General features: G+C 39.6%; 1 protein-coding gene across 2 annotated transcripts; it reads right to left on the minus strand.

The window, feature by feature from the left end:
* Positions 1-955: 955 nt before the first annotated feature.
* mtfr1 (mitochondrial fission regulator 1) lies at positions 956-19,928 on the minus strand. 2 transcript variants are annotated; one of them, XM_088919290.1, is made up of 8 exons: positions 19,873-19,928; positions 15,733-15,880; positions 11,881-11,979; positions 8,388-8,512; positions 7,481-7,719; positions 4,768-5,017; positions 3,711-3,882; positions 956-3,229 (listed from the first exon to the last, which is right to left on the minus strand). In XM_088919290.1, exons 2-8 carry the CDS (start codon positions 15,796-15,798, stop codon positions 3,161-3,163), a joined length of 1,020 nt encoding a protein of 339 aa, XP_088775416.1. In that variant the 5' UTR covers positions 15,799-15,880; positions 19,873-19,928; the 3' UTR covers positions 956-3,160. The 2 variants fall into 2 exon arrangements, with proteins under 2 accessions (XP_088775416.1, XP_088775417.1); XM_088919291.1 differs by lacking the exon at positions 11,881-11,979 and having other exon boundaries at positions 19,873-19,915.
* Positions 19,929-20,075: the final 147 nt, after the last annotated feature.

Below are 20,075 nucleotides of genomic sequence, written 5' to 3' on the forward strand. Positions count from 1 at the left end.
ATAAAAATAACGTAATATTTTGTGTTGGAAAAGTATGGAAGCTTATTACCGCCAGGGCAAAGAAAAAAGTTTTGGGGGTTTATACAAGATAGCATTGCGTTTAATTAACTTGCTGAGTTTAAACAAGAGAACAATGTTAAAACGGAAAACGGAAGCTTATTGGCACTACTGAGAAAATATTTTTTTCATTTAAACGAGGTAGTATTTCGTTAAACCGATAAACTTGTTGCATTTCTACGAGATACCATTCCGTTTAAATGCAATAATTTGTGAACAGTATTGCCCACTATTTTAATATCTTGCGTTACATATGCAATAATATTGTCCCATGCAAAGTACCATTAATTATAATTTATTATTCCTTACACTTATATAGCGCTTTTCCGCACACTCCACTCCACGTGCTTTACGGATAATGGGGACGCCCCTCCACCACCACCGATGTGTGGCATCATTTCTACTCGTCACAGAAAAGGTGAAAACGACATGCATTTAACTCGGGAATGCTGAAGGTGTTGTACTTCATGCATACAAAAGACAGAACACATGTTCCTGTAAATTAATGCTTTAGCACAAAGAGAAGTGTGACGGTATTCTTCTGATGTTGAAGTCAATGCTAGTATGCATGGCAATATTATTGCATGATATTAATAAAGTAGGCGATATACTGTAGTTCACAAATTGTGTTTTAACGCAATACTATCTCATATTAACGCAAAAGGTTTCTCGTTTAAACACACTATTATCTCATATAAAGGCAATCATTTTCTCGTTTAAATGCAATACTGTCTTGTATAAACGCACTTTTTTTGTATCATTCCAAGTACACCTCAGATGTAATCTAGTTCCATGAAAGGAAACGGCTAATTGCAGACCTCGAGATGAATGCAATCCACCGAATGAATTAGCGGAGAAATCGGAAGTTGGTACAGAACATAACACAGGCAACATCAGCTGGGATTTTCTTAACCACTTTTACTTGTTTGCATGATAAAATTACTGAAAACAGCTTGTACAGTGATGTTTCCAAATACATCGAGCAAGGTACTGTTTGAAAACCAATATTGACATGACAAGTGGCTTGCATTATATACCAGCATGATTCCAGTTCCAAGAGCACTCTGAAATTTTGTCATTAACACAGCAGAAACTGGATAAACTATACAAAACATTTTTATACAGACACTGTATAACAGAATTAGTCTGCTATTGAATACTACTGCATAAATGTGTACATTTGCTTAATTAAACCTAATTAATATGATTAAATGCATTCAAAAGAACGATGTTTTCAGTTTCAAACTTCTACAGCAAATATTTTAATCTCAAAACGGTCTCACAGAAATACCTTTGGTATCGTAGAGCAATAAAATGATATGTAGAAATAATTACAACTTGTCGTCAAATAATCACATTATCCTTCTAATTTATAATCCAAGAGCTTTTCTTACAGCACAACTGTTTACTCCATGTATGGCATCAAAAACAAATGTACTTTTTTCTTACTGAAATTTGTCCTTTGACAAATGCAAAAGAATTGAACATTAAATTACAGCATATTTTTGCTGTTCTCCGGATTTATTCTGCATTGTGTGAAATCAATAAAGTATATAGAAGATCAGTGGTCTCAGACACACCATCTTACAAAGCAATTAGTTTGGGAAGAATATGTCTGCTCTATCACAATGATATCAATTTCAAAACGTCCACCATGAAAATTAAGTATAATGAAATGCCACATGCTCGTACTTTGAAATAAAATACTTGAAATAAAAGCTTGTACTTTGAAATAAAATCTGCATGAAAACAATTAATCAGAAAACACCAAACAAGACCCAAGTTTTTCCATCTGGTCTCATTTTTAAGTGCTGCATCTTTTCTTGGGAAGATGGGAGTATTAAAACCTGACTATGTGAAGCAGGTCATACTCGAGTCCTTACGGTATATGCATTTATGTCATGCAGTAATCTACAGAACAAAACAAAAAACAATCTAGAACTTAAGTTTAGATTTTTATAAATAAATAAAAACAAGTTTTAAATTTTCCACTTCCAGAATACAATAAAATGCTTTTGCCCATTTGCTTCAGAGAGTATTGTCACTTTTTTTGGTAACTGAATACATCTTAGAAGAACACAATGTTCCGACATGTACAGAAACGAAATGGCATTCCATTTCCATGACACATTTCAATTTCTTTATGTGCCTTCTCATTACAGCCTTCCTTTGATAAACCTCTCTTCTGCTTTCTGCTTCTCACTTCCACAGTCCTTCAAGCTCTTTGCAAAACCTGCTCTCAAGTCTAGGTACAGGGACAAAACAAGTCCGTGTCTGGGAGAAGAACATACCTCATATGCCCTCTCGAACGCCAAGAGTGACAGAAGTGAAAATATTCTGGCACTTGTATCATACTTAAAAGGCAAACACACTTTAAAATTCGAGAGACTCGAGAGTTTCTAAGACATTGTTGCCGTGGCGGTGAAGATGGAGTGCTCTCATCTAAATCAACGGCAGCTTATATTTGGACTTACTTTTTTATAAACTGTTAGGGTACCGTTAAATTAATTCAAAATGGGAAAAAAGTGAAATATACCGTCACAGAGCTCAGATTCTGACTGGTCTCCATTCTGCTGTAATGAGGACCATGCAGAAGAAGGCACTCGTGGCAGCTTCATAAAGAATACCCCCTCTTCACGTCTCCCAGATTGATGCCATGCATTTTTAAATGAATGGGTCCAGTAAGAATTGGTAATAAGCCCTTAAGTAGAATTTAATTAAGTTACAATTAACCTAAAATAAAGATTAGCAGATTCTATACATCAAGTCAAGAAAGGGTCCCAACCTTATCAACATACTTGGGAAAATATCAATCTGTCCTGTGCCAATAAAAGGGTGTGCTGGCAGCTGCAATGCGGAGAGCAGGACAACTGGCAGGTTTAGTGATGCACTAAACTGTTATAAAAAAGAAAGGCCATTACTAATCTGTACCATTTTAGACACTTGATTCTAAACAGAAGTACATTCTAGTAACCAACATCTCGATAAGTAAGGTTTGTCGAATTTTGACTATAGAGAAAGAATTTGCTTTGCCAGGAATATCCTGACTTATAGTGTTTAGTGTTTTACACTATCTTAAATACAAAATATTTACATATTGACGTTATGTTTTAGACACGCTGCTGACTAAATCCCTCCGTTTTCCAGTGGGCTTCAGCATGTGTTGTCCAAACTGAAAAAAGCAAGGGAAAATAAAGACGTTAGATTTCTCTTTACACACAAATATCTGACACTTGCGTAACAAAAAGCAATTGCATACCCATTACATACATACACAAACACCAGGTATGTGTTCCCTTAAGCCATTAATTCAATATGATTTTCATTTTACTAGCGAGTTACTGTTATTTTTTTCTTTTGTGTGTCTACAACCTGCCAAAGCTTAGATACTTTACTTCGTTCCAGTCTGCATGTCAGCATCTGTCCTGAACACCTGCGCTGAGTGAGGTTTTCTTTAGGTAATCCAGAGGTTGGACAAGCTTCTCTTTAATCGCATCTACACCTCTTACTGTTGTATGTAATGTACCTCGGTGTTTCAGTTCTGTGTGCTAGAGCCTCTCCTTTATTCTGCACTGCTTTTCTTATTACCAATGAAGTGCTGGCAGTTCTTTACAGTTTCACACTGTGGCCCGTTTGATGCTGAATCAGCTTACCGGTGTGGTCTCGCCACAGGTCTGCGTTTCGGAAGCCGGAAGGTTAATATCGGTTTCGCACTGACTGTCCCTCTTGTACCGATGAGCGAATTTCCGTTTCAAAGCTGCAGCTATAAGAGCCGCTGCGTCTGCAGGCTCACACGGCTTCGCTCTGGCTTGGCATTGCTCCGCTCTGTTGGAATCAAGGCACAGATGCAAAGGTCCTCAGCAGCCGTGTACGCAAAACTTGACTACACCGAAGATCTGAGCTGCAACACTTCCAAGCTGGATTCACAATGCTTTTACCAATTGATAAAGAATTTACAGCCGTCAAACAGGACATTGAAGTGTACAAGCACTATGAAAAAGGAGGAAACAGTATTTTCACACGTGTACATTGCTGTGTGTTGTATATTTATGTAACACAGTGTAAATAATATTAACCTGTCCTAACTGTACCTTCTGGTTATTCCTCCACTACCAATCTGTGCCAGAGAAGCCAAGAACACACATGCATTGTTGCTCTCAGTATTTCCTGAGCGCAAGGGATGAAAGTACCATTAATCGTTATAAATTTCCTTACATAACAAGGAGCTTTTAGGGCAACAGTGTGGAGCAGCAGTTATGGATCTGGCCTCGTAACTGAAAGCATATAAAATTCCAGCTGAGACACTGTGGTTGTACACTGCCCCTGGGCAAAGTAGTTCTCCTGAACTGTTCCAGTAAAACTCCCTGCCGAACAAATGTAAGCAAATGTATGTCACTTTGGATAAAAGTGCCAGCCAACTAATTGAGCAATACTGGTAAAATTGAGAAGAAGAGGCACATCTGTATACCAAAAAAAAAATCATTCCAGCCATGTTGTCAAAGCTGACACCCCGCCTTTTTTTCAAAAAAGATTGATGGCGATCCTGGGAGTCATTAGTCACTAGCAACCAAACAAGCTAGGCAGAAGAAACGGCCTTGACATATGTTCTATAAACGCTTTTAAAGATGTTTTCATCCATTTTCCCCTAAACGTTGAGCTCCACAAGAGGTGTAAGATCGAGAGACTGACTGATCGTGGTTCTCTACTCACTTCACAGAGCGCAGTTTCACTTTGCTCATGTCTTTGAGCACTTCTAGCATGCTGGGCATCGCCGGCTGCTTGGGGCCCGAGTCCAGCAGGCCCCGGCCGGCGGTCTTGTTCCCTCGCCGCTCCCTGATGAGGTCTATAGCAGAACTGCAGCGCTGAAGGCCTGGGGGGGGCTGGGGAGGGGGGGGAGGAGGTGGAGGAGGGGGCGGGGGGGGAGGAGGTAGGGGCGCTCCAGCTGGTAAAGATGCAGAACCTGAAAAAGGACAAACAGAACATGAGAAAAACAACAGAACACAGGGCACAGTTTTCTCCTCTAGTCAATGAAGCAACCTAATTTGCTTAGATAGCGCTCTACTATCAGATAATTATTTCACTCTTTCACTATCATCTTAGAACATTCTGATCTGGGTATTTGCAACAGATCTCCCCGTTTAGGAAGGGAAATCTACACATGAAGTGTCCCTCTAGAGGGGTCTTAGTCAGTAACCAGAACACGGCGATGTACTGTAATCCTACCACCCTAATGCAGGTCCCTAAGAAAACTCGCCTAGGACCCTGCTTTATCCAATAAGTAACATAAGACCTTTTAGCTTAACCACCAAATACCATCTTCATTTACCAGTTGCTGGCACGGCTATGACTGAGGCTGTTATGAGGAATGGAAATTGTTAGTTTTAACTTTAACTGGTTTTCTTTCTTTTAAGACCGGTGTGAAATCTCACCCCGAGATTTACTTGTCTCACTCTCCAAACAAATTGTAAGGGTTTAATCAGTCACTCTCCTGCTCTTTCGTGTGTCTTTGACAGAAAGGGCTGTGCACTAGTGCAAGGACTGTCTCAATGCCGCCCCCTTGTGGCTCTGCCCCTTTTCCACCCTCTAAACCTGGGTGCCCTGTTACAGTATTACAAACAGGCTAGTTTACTTTTCACTCATTAAACTTCAATTTTATGATGTATGGTTTACACTGTGTTCGGCAATATCATACTGGTTCCCAGTAATTCAGTGTAATTATGTAAAAGTAGCTGCTGCCCTCCTTTGAATGTAACAGAGTTGCACTGAGGCCTCAATGTTTTATTCACAGTGGCTGAGAGCATCTGCTTATTTCTGCCTTTACATCTTTCCACATTAGTACCACATAGTACTAGTACTTCTTGACCAACAAAAAACAGAACAGTGTAGATATATGAGAGCTATACAATAACACTTTAAACATTAACGCTAACCACTCTATTCCCCTATTGTAAAGTAGTCGATAATCTTTTAGTCCATTTAACTCTTAAGTACGCAATTCAGACTAAATTGTGTTAATATAAACAGGGAAAGTGTATGATGTTTTTCCAATGCCATCTGCCTAGTCCCTCCTGCAGAGGTAGCTGTACTGGAAGCATCTATATCCCTGTCTGAACCAAAGAATAACAGCTCATGACTTCCATCACTTCCATTCCGATCACTGAAACAAAAAAGATGAAGATTCCACACTTCGTGGCTGCAAATCTCACCACATTGTTTGGGTTCTAAGCTACAATAATTTTAACTTGTTGGGATTCATTAATATTTCATTAACATTATTAAAATTGTATCTCTACAGGAATGCTGCTAAGAGACAATAAGTGGTCTTCTCCTTCTTGCTCCTTTCACACCTGTTTGTCTTGTCTTTGGAACCTCAAGCTCAGGCTGTTCATGTATTACTTACGTTAATAATGCTTAGCACTGTATACTGTTCTACAGATGATACAGACTCTATATACATAGACTCATCTCCATTTGCAATGGAAAAAAATAGCTTACCAGTCAAACACTTCAGATACCTTGGTATGGAGATTTACTCATGATGGTCACTGGTATTTCATGCACCAGTAAATGCATAAATAAGTAAATAAGTTTAATGACATTTTTGACAGATGTTTTTACACTAAGCTGAACATAGTGGACCAGCTTGTCCAGTTTCCTTCAAGCTCATGGTGAAGCATGAAGTGCTGTTGCTGTCACGGGCAAAGCATTATTACCTGGTGCTTCTATTGCTGTGGCCTAAATTTAAATCCCTTAATCCTTTATTAGATCCAGCAGTAGGAGGTGATACTAATGATGGTAATGTGGCTGGAGAGAGGGGAAGGGAGGGTTTTATTCCTTTTATGCGTTTGCTCAAAACCAACAAGCTCAAACAACAACTGGCACATGATATTAATACAAAAAAGAGGTCAGTGCTAATATACCAGACTTAATCGTATAACAGTGAGAGGGTCTCGGGTTCAAATCTTGAACATTGTTTCCAAGTGCCCTGCTGCGCAAATCTGTACTGTACAGGTTGTCAAAGGAGAAATGTGCAATTTACTTAACTGGATAAAGGATTACAAAAAAGAATTAATCGTTGTAGCAAGATTTGTCCAACTAGAGCATTATCTGTTGTGGGTATCTCAGATTTAAGGAGCTCTGTATTATGGTACCTATACCATTAACTTAGGAATCTCTCCATAGCTAAAAAATATTCCTTCTAAAGGTACCAATACAATTTTTTTATGGCTCTCTAGTGACATCTACTGGTGACAACTGGTACAAACGGTGAGGAAAAGCACCTAAAAGAAATGGAAAATTGTTCACAAGACGGCCAATTCCATGTTCTTTACCTGCAAACAAAATCCTGAAGAGACTAAATAATGGTCAGAGAAGAACAGGTTTAAAGATCAAAACACTTCAAAAAATAAAAGACAATTCCTACCATCAGCCTGAGTCTTTTGCTCCTGGATGAGCACGATCTGTGCGATCTGTGCTCGGAGTTTAGCCAGTTCATTCTCAAGTGCAGTGATTTTCTGGATGGCCTCATCGTTGGCATATGCAGGACTCTTTGGCTCTAGGTCTTCGCTGTTTAGGGTTGGTAAGGACAGCTGCTTTTGAAGAGGTTTACCAAAATATTGCCGTTGGTGAGCAGTAAAAAGAAAGTCTGGTCGAGCTTCTACCCTATTAAAAAATTGTAAGAACATATGCATAATGTATTACTATATTGTGATACTATTACTTCCAAGCAACTACATGCTTTGAGTTAATAAACTCATTCTTTTTTTCCATTTAAACCATGTATGAAATATATATTCATTTCATAATCTTCACTTTTCAACAACTTTTCACAGCTTCTTGTGGAAAGAGGCAAAACCAGTTACACATCTTCATAATTAAGACTCCCAATTTCTAAAAACAACAATGTAAATTAGTGAATAAATATCCTGGAAAAATCATCTTAGGTTTTGAGTTGAATTTAACTGTGAGGAAATGATCAGCTTCTTAGTTTTTATAATTTCAAATCTATTTTACACCAGACCCAATAAACAAATGTTGTAAACAATGCAAAACACATACAAAATACAGATGTAATATAGTGTAACAGTGAAAAAATGTAAAAAGCAGGCGGAAGGAGTGAATAGATAAGGAAAAAAAATCACTGCCTGGTACCCACTGAAGGCTTGACATGATTATACACCTTCAGATTCATGTTTCTGGTTTTGGAACAAGCTTTGGTGAATAAATCATCTAATTAAACCTGGTGAGTTCAAAGTATGCCAAAATGACATAAACTCGTTTCAACATGTACATCCCATGCAGGTCTAAACATGCCATGAATCATCTACTACCTGTGTATGTTAAAAGACTCTTCTTCATCTTCGTCAATCCAAGCAACGTCTGCAAGTGAAGTTACAAGTCCGTTTTCTTGAGTTGTGCACTGCAGACTGCTGGGGGCATCAACATAAGGATGAAGCTGAAAATAAAACACAAAATTTAGTCTCTTTCCATACTGTGAATCTGGAGTAAGAAAACGATTATTCATTCATTAATAATATGCCATGTAACTCTTATTTTAAGGGTACTCGAAGATTTCAGTTGGTTTTGGCTGAACTGTCAGTGTATTCTGGTTTGCTTAGCATTGTTTATAATAAGCATTACTGCCACTTAAAAAAAGTGCAGAACAGATTATTCAAAACACAAAATCAAAACAACCATCATTGATCACACAAAGGCTGCATTTCAAAACTAAACACATGCAGAACACGTATACAAATTAGAGGTCACTGCAAATGTCTGGAGTCTAAAAATCGTGTATAGAATATGAACTTGAAAGTAATAGCCTTCACAACTGTTAAAAGCAACAATGCAAATATTTTGAAGAGATTCCACCGTAATCAACTTCGGATTCACATTACGCCAGCAGTGCACAGCTCCAGTCTTGGAGAACTCTAAGGTTTTGTTTTTTTTTTCTTTCCACCAGAGCTCTTAATCACCTCCTTAAATAATGAACTCTTTCTTTACATCCAAACCATTTGCTTGGTTGAACAAGCTGAAGTCTTAACTTGTTCTTAAGAAGCCGGAGAATTAAGATCAAATGGAACATGCAAAAACAACTACACGGACCACGTACGAGACCAGCCGAATATACTTTGGAAAGCACAATGTAGCATGCAAGAAGCTTCAACTAGTATAAAAAATAAGAGCTGTATAATTCTGTGCCATGATAAACAAATCTGATACTAGGATTTATCTGTGTTATCAGAAGGGAAGTTTTTGGTATGAAGCAGAAGGGAATGGCAGGGCCAAACAAACATCAACACATGCTATCATCTACCCAAGACATCAGAAAAGAGAACTGACCTAGAGGAGGTTCACAGCATTTCTCACCAAAAGCACAGCTAGAGAGGAAAGAAGGAAGAAAGAGCAAGATACAACCGGCCATCAGAGAAAGACAGTACAGAAGAAAGAACAAAACAGTGACAGTCATTTAGATTCTTTATCATTTCAGAACATGGTCTTGAAGCTTGAAAAAGGTCATTTTTTTTAATCTCTTCCCCCCAAAAAATTGTGATTTAAGCACACCTGGCAAAATATTAGAACAACTCAATTTTAATGTTTTAATGGTTAGTGTCTGGTCACTACAGCACTCCACTTGTAGTGATTGATGGCAACATGACCGCACAGGGCTGCAAGTCCTGAGACCTTACTGCTCCAGCATACAAACACCCACGCTTCGCATGTAACAACAGCTTCCTTGCAAGTTCACATAGTGAGCTAAGCTCTGGATGCCCTAGTTGCCAGACTCTAGCATTACTAAAACTTTACGGCTGGTTCCCCAGGTTCCGGAGGGCTGGCACGTCTACAGGCTTCTCGTGTCTAATTAAAGTACTGGGAGAAACTGTGAAACTGGTCCATTTAAGCCAATAAAGAACCAATTTACATTATGAGTGCAGTGGGACTGAAATCCTGTAGAGAGACAGGCCCTCCCTGAGCAGGACTGAGGATCCCCATTTAAGTAGATGAGCTTGAAGAACTGTTGAATCTAGAGCTCAGAGATCAGTGAACTAGGTGATCTAGGAGAGGAATGGGACAGAATCCCACAAGACAGCATTTAAAAAACCTGCATACCATGTGCTGCAGATGTAATGCTTATATTGCTTAAAGAGGTTACCATACAAAAAGCCTATCACTTTTACAGCAGACCTCCTGTTGATGATAAAATGTTAATCAGTACGAGGAATTATCTTATATTGTTTTCTGAATAAACTTTCAGTGCACATACTAAAAAATACTGTTGCATTTAGAAGTTTCTACTGCTGCTCGGTATAGAACATTTCAAACTGTAGCAGAGGTTTTAGATCCTGGAAAGTAAATATGAGATGAATTAAAAGTTTATTTTAAAAACCCACAATTAAAGAGGAACTGCAATGTTATTTTTATATTTGAGAGTTAGAAAGAATTGGCATTGATGAGTGCATTTCAAACTACAATGCAAGTGAAATGTGCACAACATGTAAAACCTCCAAATAACATTACATAATATGCAGACTTTCCAGGTATGCGCAGCGCCATGTTCTGCGATTCAGAATGAGGCAACAGGACCTTCAGTAAGGTGAAGCGACCCGATCACATCGTAAATAAACAGGCTTGTGAATACATCTCTTTTAAGCCAATAGAAATATTGCTCTCGACTTTGAGTCAGTTTTGCTGACAAATACTACTTTACTTGTTAACACTGCATGCAGATCACATAGCATTTCTGCGGTGAAATATCTGCTGCACGGCCCGTACATCACATTAGTTATTACAGTGACTAGTGAGCAGGAAGAGTTTCACTTCACAATCCTCCCGAACTCTCACTCAACTTTGATTGGGATGGGATTTAGTACACATTTATCTATTACACCAGAACTACCTACATTTCGAATTGAGAATTATAATACCAGCATGTCCAATGTGGAAAAAATACATTCTGCATTGTATTTTTCAACTGTTTTATCCTTCCCTCTTTTGCTGAAGACATTATGTCACAGGCAATAGAGACCAACATATTCTATGATATTCCCAGCGGTCTACCTAATTCACTCTTTAAGTCATAGATTCAGTATGAATCTATGGTTAATTGAGTCACTAATGGTTAACTGAGATGAGTTAGCACTGTGATTTGAAAAAAAAGTTTACCAAAATTAAACTTCAATATTTTATTTCACAAGACAAAACATTACAAATAATATGCACCACAACCCACAGAATTTACATCAACATACATATTGCACAATGATTAAAAAATAAAAATCTCTAAGACACGATGTATGACACCTACATAATGCACTCTGCAACTTATTAATTCGCCATCTGTTTGTTATGCAGGGCTGTTACTCAACTTCTTAGGAGAGTTGCCATACAACACACTCTCCTTCTGCCCACATCAGCTGCTCTTTTGTAGGTTTTCAGAAAAAAAGTCTATGTAAGAATTTGAACTGGCCTCTTATGAATTTATTATTCTATACCAAACTTCTTCTTTATAAAGAAGAAATAATTTGTATATCACAACAAGAGCAAACAAACAGATGGGAATTCATCAGGAAGGCAATATGGTAACAATTCTGATATTTCAATTTCTAAAATTTGCAAGTATAGTTCCATAGGATTTTTCTTACTTTTACTCTATTATCTGTGAAAAAAGGGCAGACTTGTATTATCAAGGCGTTTGAATTGATATGATATAGGATCTGGATCAGCATCCGACTTTGGAAGTCAGCTGGAGAATCATTTCTGAAAGCACAGTATGTGCTGTGTTATGTCCCTGCAGAGTAACTACGCCCTGTACTCTTATCCTACCTGAAACCGCACGCGTGGGCAAGGTCTCAGAGGGAGGCTGGTAGCTATCCTCCTTACAATACTTCGAGAAGACCCATAGGGCTTGTCGTTCCAAAGGGCCTGAAAAAGAAAAGGTTGGCTGTTAGCTGGTGAATGTGTTCATCAGCAAAACAAGCCCAATGAATTTTTATTTGGAATATTAACGCTGCTTATGGTTCCTTATTCCAAGAAGATCCAGGCACGATATGAGCCAGTGTCTTTTTTTTCCCCTCCCCTTTCTTTTCAATAGCAAACCTCTCTCTGTGTAGCATACCCATTATCATTCACAAATAAGGCTCCCTGCTCAAAAAACACTACCAAGTTCTTCCCTTAGTAAATAAATTTCCAACCTTTTCAAATTCATTAAGACTTTGATTATGATTCAATTACTTTGATTCAGACTAGATTATACTAAACCTCATTGCACTCTGCTTAAGACACTAACATTTAAGCTTCCACAGTGACAGAAGCTAGAAGTAATTTCAAAAGATAGAAAACAACTACAGTATATCTTAAACATGCATGGAGTATGTAACAGGACAAGCTGCTTAAACAAGGATATACTTCTTCAGCTGTGAAGCGGAGAAGAAAAGATCGCAATAAGCAGATTTCGATATTTGTGCAATATTTGTACACGCTGTGGAGTAATACAGGGGTGTTTGGTGTGGGGTGCGGAGCCCCGGATTCAGGGAGGCGCGTTGCTGTGGAAACCACACCTATAAGTGAATAAGTGGAATGAGCAGCAGGTGTAGAAGTGGTTTAAAACCATGCTGAATACTTCTCAGGACCTTAGTCTTGCTGTAGCTGCAGTGGTGAGAGGACGTGGGAGACTAGTTCTCCCAGATGCGGAGGCTCTGCTGTGAGAGCAGGACAGTAGCGGGTGTGAGACGCTACTCGGCGGGGCGATGTTGGAAGAGCGTGCCGCCGTGTATGAGTGAACAGAAGCTGGCTAGCCGCTGTAGTAACCCCGCCAGAGGGTGGAGAAGAACGACGATCCCGTAGGAGATTGTGAGAGGAATAGCCTGCGAGGAAGGGAGTGAGAACGTCAGACTCAGAGGAGACTGACAGAAGGAAGAAACGGAGCTTTATGACATCAACCGAAGATTTAAAGGGACAGCGTCCTGCTAGGGTGTGAGAGCAGGGCTGTCGTGTCTGCTGTATGAGCGAGTTGTGATTTGATTAGTGAGTTAGTGTGCGTGGAGGGACCCTCCCCCTGGCAATACATAGTATCGGGGAAGTGAGTGGGGTCTATCTGGCTACAGCCCTCTTGGAGATAGCGCAGTGGTGGCTGGGCACAGAGGGAGGTGTGCTGGCAGCTGTGAGTTCACAACCTAGGGGCGTGAGAGTGAGGCACCAGAGAGGTTGTGAGTGTGTAGAGAGGGACAGTAAGTTGGGTCTTCGGCACGGTGTGTAGCATGGAAGAGACGTGGTTAGGAAGGTAGTGCGTGTGTTTGTGTAACCCAACCTGGTGACATCGGGAGAGGACGTCAGGGCTGGAGGTGGACCTGGGAGGCCGAGGCACTGGTTGTGTGTGAGACAGTGGCCTAAAGGAGTAGGAGCAGGAGGCTCTGTGTTGGTGTCTGGGAGCAGGCGGTTCCTAGCAGTGAGGACAACAGGATGAAACTTGGTGAGCCTGGGCGAAGGGCCCAAGAGTAAGGGAACATGGAGTCACGTGTCCTGTTACCCCGATAAGGGGGCCGGTGTGAACACCACTCTTGGAGTGACACACACACTACCTTCCTAACCGCGTCTCTAACGCTACACACCATGTATAAAGAAGAAGAAAAGGAACCTAAAAGAAACTAAAAAGAGGTGTGTCAGGGCTAATGGGATACCTGACCACACCCCAGATGCTGGCTACAACCCCCGTGGCACCACAATGCATTCTCTACTAAGTCTTTGTGAAGGGAGTCACTGACCACTGGCCACGTGCACACATTCAGGGCACATTGTAGGTGGTCCTAAGTGGCTTGTTATCCACATAATGTCAGAAGAACTTCAGGCTGCAGGCTTCATGCTACATGAGGCCCAGAAACCTTGCAAAAGAATTCTAAGCTACTACCTTAGGTACTGTGCAACTATTATAGCAAACCCACAAACACAGATACTAATCTGTAATGTAAAAGTGTTGCTTCTTATTACTATAAATCTAGAGACAGTCCAAGACTTTACATTCCTATTACCTCATAGGTAAATAAGTGAAAAATCAAATGTAAATCTGTTTCCCTGTACCCCTCCACTTACAAGAAAAATAGTTTCCTAACTTCTTATTTGTAAACAAGAAATGGTATTTTGCCCATCGAGCTCATTTGGTTATTAATTTGAGCACTATACACCCTTTTTGATAAACAATTTATATTGAAGGACTACCGTCACATTTAATTAGATTTTCCTTTTTGGTGTCTAGTGATAAAAGACCATGCGACATCACATGGTGGAAAAAATAATTGAGACCTTTCCCTGTTACTGCACTGTTTTTCAGTCGTAATATTTGTTGGGTAAACATTTCTGCTGTACCTTAAACACAAACCTGCCAGAACAATGAACACCCTGTTAAAGAAATTCTTTCTTCTCTTGAAAAACAGATTAAATTGATACAGCAAATTGACACCCAAATGGAAAATGTGAAATGAGCAGCTTGTGATTAATCTTAGAGTGGTTATATCACATTTATCCTAGGTCAAACTGAGGTGCTCGTCAGTTCACTCTGGGGGTTCAGTCTTGTCTTGTTGGTGTTTGACTGCCTTGCTGTGATTTGAGTAGTGTGAAAACTGTGCTGGCTTTTGAGAAATCTTCAAAATACAAAAAGCTTAACTTTCACTATGGAAAATGACAGAATGATCTGGCCCATTCAGCCCAAATAGGACACATCCTTCTCCAGCCTCAAGATCCTTTGTTTTACCCCTAAACAGTAGGAATTATAAGAACTAAGCTGCAGTATAAGAACTGATTTACATAACACCAACTAATACCAAATATAGTAAAGTAAATCACTGCATAAACTACAAGTAACCCACTTAAGAAAAGACTTCCATGATCGTTTTTAGCTGCATTTCGAGAATACTGACTTAGACCTTTATAGAAGAGGAGTATGGCTAGTTTATTTCTAATCCTACGGTGCCTTAAAATACTTACTGTAAATTTTCTTAGGACAAAAAACAGTCAAATTAAGACATGCTTACTATTAACATCCACCAAACTATGGTAAAGAGCACAGAAACTGCATTATCAGAACATGTTTTTAAACCATTCATAAATCGTTATCATAGGCCATAATTATGGAAGAGAGAGAATAATCATCAGGATGAAAGAATTAGGAATTCCTAACTCCCCTCATTCCAGTTCTCCCTGCTGCTGGTTCTTGTAAAAGACCTTATCCCAATTCATTGACCCACAACTCGTCAGTGTACTGGCACTACAGTACAAGCCACAACGTCCTTGAACATGAGCTGTAATTTCCAAACGTTTATTAAATAAATGTGACGGGACTTTTTCCATCACATAGATCACGGTAAAATGATCAGAAAGCTATCGGAGGGAGAGAAAATGATCATTATTAACCAAAATAAAGATTTTCACAGATCATTATTTTGGCATGGCAGGCTTTCCATACCAGGAGCTCTTTAACTATTTTTTACATGATTAAATAGTAGAGATACCTCTGTAAGTCAAGACATCAATACAAAGCATGTCATATATGCAGGGGATTTGAATAGATGACAAAATTAAGTTATATGGGCAATGGCAATAAGGACTGCCAGTGAGAGGAGAAACAAACAAAAGGCACAGTTTTATGGGACCTCAGTACTGAATAAAAGAAAAACAGATACTCACTAAGTCCATGACTGCTCCTGTATATTCCAGGATCATTTTAACGACCCGAATCAGATGGGCAATCATCTAGGGAGTTTCTGCAAGGCATCTTCAACATCATCTTCTGGGTTTCCACAGGTTCCCTACTGGACTTCCATTCTCCTGCCGTCTGAAATGTGAGCACCAACAGGATGGAAGGCACTGAGGCATGCAGCACAATGAGAAACATTTACATGCAAATCACAAGCACGCTTGAATTGCAGCTCATACTCGCACAATGGAAACCAGTAACTATGCGTCTTAAAGAAATGAGACAAAGTAACAAGTATTGCACTTTTTTTTATCCAGCAGCAAATCACTCTGCAACTCACAGCCTACTGAAGCTCAACAGCTCATCAGTGCCTGGATGGGAGACCTCCTGGGAAAGCCAAGGTTGCTGCTGGAAGAGGTGTTAGTGGGGGCCAGTAGGGGCGCTCACCTTGCAGTCTGTGAGAGTCCTAATGCCCCAGTATAGTGATGGGGACACTATACTGTAAAAAGGCGCCATCCTTTGGATGAGACGTAAAACCGAGGTCCTGACTCACCGTGGTCATAAAAATCCCAGGGCATTTCTGGAAAAGAGTAGGGGTGCAACCCTGGTGTTCTGCCCAAATTTCCCACTGGCCTTTACCAATCGTGGTGTCCTAATAATCCGCATCCATGAATGGCTTCTTAACTCTGTTCTCCTCCCCACTAATAGCTGGTGTGTGGTGAGTGTACTAGCACATGATGGCTGGTGGTGGTGGAGGGGCGTCCCCATCACCTGTAAAGTGCTTTGAGTGGAGTGTCCAGAAAAGCACTATAAAAGTCAAGTGGACTTCAGAATCTGCAGCAAACACCACAAGCCAACTGAGATCCACTGAAGTGTATTAAAAACTGATAACAGGCGGCACAGTTCTGAACAGATGGATGATAAGATGGATGAACAGCTGGATGAAACCTTGGGACCAATTACCTGATAGTAAGCAAACAGGCTAGACAGCTCGATCGTCTCCCTCTTGTATGAAATACTTAATAGAAAAAATGTATTTATGACAATCTATATTAAAGCAAACAAGAATATTATATTCAACAGGACATGTAGAAGACTGCTCTGATAAGATAAAGTCATGCAAAATTAATATTAATAATGAGACAAGTATTTTTAAAAATATAATCAACTACTTAAGGCATGTAGAAATGCTGTATATATGTTTAAAATATAATACTGAGTAAACACTAATAAAACTGACAAGTTTTTCACAACTCTTATAAACACAACAATCAACATGATTCTATTCCAATTTCAAAGGACAGATGCTTTGTCCTCAACTGTTCGGAGTCTCCTTTCATATTGCAGGCAGTAAGTAAGAACAATGACCTTTGCCGTTTGCTTTCTGTACTTTGTGACCGACAACAATACTCTATTCTTAAACCTTATCAAACAACATGTTTTTCACAAATCTTTTTCCTTCTCTGACTTAATTACAGACTCTTTACCACAACGACCCGCTTGACAATGAGAATCAGCCAAGTATTGTTAAACAGAGAACACCCTAAATTATACTGCAAATAAAAAAAACATTCTTACATAATAGCATTTAAAAACCTTAATAATACATAATAGTATTTAAAAACCTTAATAATACAATCTCAGGATGACTGACTGTACAAAAGAGCTAGAGAGCACACTGTGTTACATTTAGTTCTGAGTATAAAGACCCGTACAAAGTCTTTGAGCTGAAATTCCAAACGAAACAACGGGTGATGGCAGTAAAAAGGATTTGGAGTGGGCTTTTACTCATTCCTAGCTCTACTGTAAGTAACTGACATTAACATTAAATAAGAAACTAAATTCCAAAAACATTAATCCCAAAAGATTGTTTTTGCAAAAACCACGTCTAAAGGTATGTAAAATACCTTAAAAAATATAGACAAGAGTATTTTACATAAAAACGCATAGGGCCACTATGTTACTTTATACAGCATATAAGGTTCATACACTACAGCCCTCAAATTCTCAACCATTTGAATGCATCAACAGCATTTTGACAGACCTATGCAGAAACTCAATTACTCACAGATATTGGTACTTTAAGAATACAAAAATACACAAGCTCCAGCATTTATTTTGGAAAAATTATTTAAATTATTTTGTGTTAAAAACTGATTCAACAGTACATGCCGACAATACCGTGCATGTTTGTAAGCTCTGTTAGCAAGCTCAGTGTTCCAGCTAGTGGAGATCAGCATCTTGCAGATCTGAACAGCATCTCTTACCTCCAGTCCTCTTGCATGACTGTACAACACACAAGGAGTACCACAGGAACAGTGAGAGGATTAGATATATTAAAAATGGATTATTTAATGGGAATTTGCACAAATCTAAAGAGGACTGTTCATCATTGCTAATGAAAGAACTCTGAGCTAATGATTCATCAGCTCAGAGTACTTGAAACAAAACCAATAATTTTGCTCCTATTAGTCATACCACTTTCCATTTTCAGCAATTAAAGACCAGTTTCTGCCCAAGATTTTGTGGAAATGAGGTAAATGGTAAACGATTAAGAGCAAAGACATGTACAGTACCTTAGACTGTATTTGCTATCAACCCAAACTCAATGACAACATCTACTGTCCCTCACCTCGCAATACAGATCTAAGCCCTCCTGAGGGGGCAACAGTTTCTTAAGAAAAAGACACCTTCTGTTTTATTTGTACAGTACAAGCCAAACATTATTTGACCATTTTACCATGTAGACCTACCATTGATATAGCTTCCTTTTGAAGTATCAATAGGAAATAAAAACACTGCCACCACGTGCTCTCAATTACTCATTTCCTAATTGCTGATGATTTCTTTGGTTCAGGGACCTCACGACTGTTAACGTGACAATAGGAATGAGGAACAGATAACATAAAGAGAATCAACCTATCGAGAGTAAAGAGCTGCAACTCCCGCATCCAACAGGTTATTTAGGATGTTGCTTAATCTTAAGGCTTTCTCCTTTGTCTCCCGCTGCCAAAACACGCACCTGTTTTTTCTACATCTTATCTGCAATTTTTATGGTTTAATTTGTTTGTTTTTTTCCAGAAAAAAAGAAAATCTCGCAAGGCACCATATACAATAATGCACAAATGTGAACAATCATCATGGCATGGAAGACCTGGTACTTAAACTGTTCAAATCTAACAACTATAGTTCTACCATTTAAATTGTAGAAAACAGCTGCAGCGGACTGAGGGGATTTCCACCGAGACTGACTGTCAAATGATCAAAACATTACAATCACAACATTTCCACAACATCTCAATGATCGTGCGCAAACACGGACCGTGTGCATTGATGCGATTATACATCGACACTTCGCTCCAAAGCAGGGCGTTAAACATACCCTGTAAAAATAGAAGCTCCTAGTAGATTCGCTAGGAATCTGAAACATGACCGCTGATTTATAGATACTGTTTAAAAAAAAAACTACTCTTGATTCTAGAGACAAGGAGTAAAAAACGAAGGTGAAAGGCTATACGACCCCATTAAACAAATAAACCCAGTACCGCCAGGACCTCAAAGTGAGGGGCATCGGGAAAAATTGAAGTTATTGTTCATGGTCAAGACGCCCTAGACCAGCAAATATAATTTGACAGGCATTTCAAAACGCACCATTGGAAGGCAGGCTAAAAAAAACAAAAACGCGTAAACTAAATTCCTTCCGAGCGACTGTGTAACCTCCCACTCAGACAGGCCGCTGGCGTGAAGGACGCGCTGCTCGGACTGGGACATAGCGTGTTGTTATCCTCGACTCCGGCTCAGCCGGACCTCTTAAGACAGCACGACACCCCATGATCATAACAATACCTCAATACCTTTTGAACGTTAAACAAGCTCTACGAAACTTGGCGAGTATTAAGTGTCCAGGGCAACCGGTTTTGAACTTCACCGAACAGCGGCAACAGTTCTTTCAGACGAGCACCGTTTATTTTTTAGGGAAAGCAAAAAACGTTTCTTCACTGGTTAAAATAACTAGGGGATAGCAGTATTTGCTTGCTTAAAACAATAAGTAAAGTTATTAACGTGCCCTCTACCCGATAACTACCGTATACGCCAAAAAATATATATTTTTTTAATATAAGCAACCTTACCTCCAAGCCAACCGAAACCCTTTTCCCAATATTTCCACTCCCGGCAGCGCCGGGGCGATGGAAGAGTGGGAGGGGCTGGACATCGTGTTGCACGGGCCGCCGACGGCCAATCAGCGGCTACGGGCTTCCACACTCAACCAATAGGTGGCTTGACCGCTGCCAGCGGTAAGAAGTGATGGGGAGAGACCGGAAGTGCCCGCCTT

This window comes from Atractosteus spatula, chromosome 6 (genome assembly GCF_055471065.1).
Source record: "Atractosteus spatula isolate fAtrSpa1 chromosome 6, fAtrSpa1.hap1, whole genome shotgun sequence".
Taxonomy (NCBI): Eukaryota; Metazoa; Chordata; class Actinopteri; order Semionotiformes; family Lepisosteidae; genus Atractosteus; species Atractosteus spatula.

Excerpts from the sequence above, each read along its gene's own strand:
- mtfr1 (XM_088919290.1), bottom strand. The coding sequence starts at position 15,798 with ATGATTGCCCATCTGATTCGGGTCGTTAAAATGATCCTGGAATATACA. Across the intron at positions 11,980-15,732 it reads CAGGAGCAGTCATGGACTTA|GCCCTTTGGAACGACAAGCC; the intron begins GTGAGTATCTGT and ends TTTCTTTTTCAG. Across the intron at positions 3,883-4,767 it reads GTGAAACTGCGCTCTGTGAA|AGCGGAGCAATGCCAAGCCA; the intron begins GTGAGTAGAGAA and ends TGATTCCAACAG.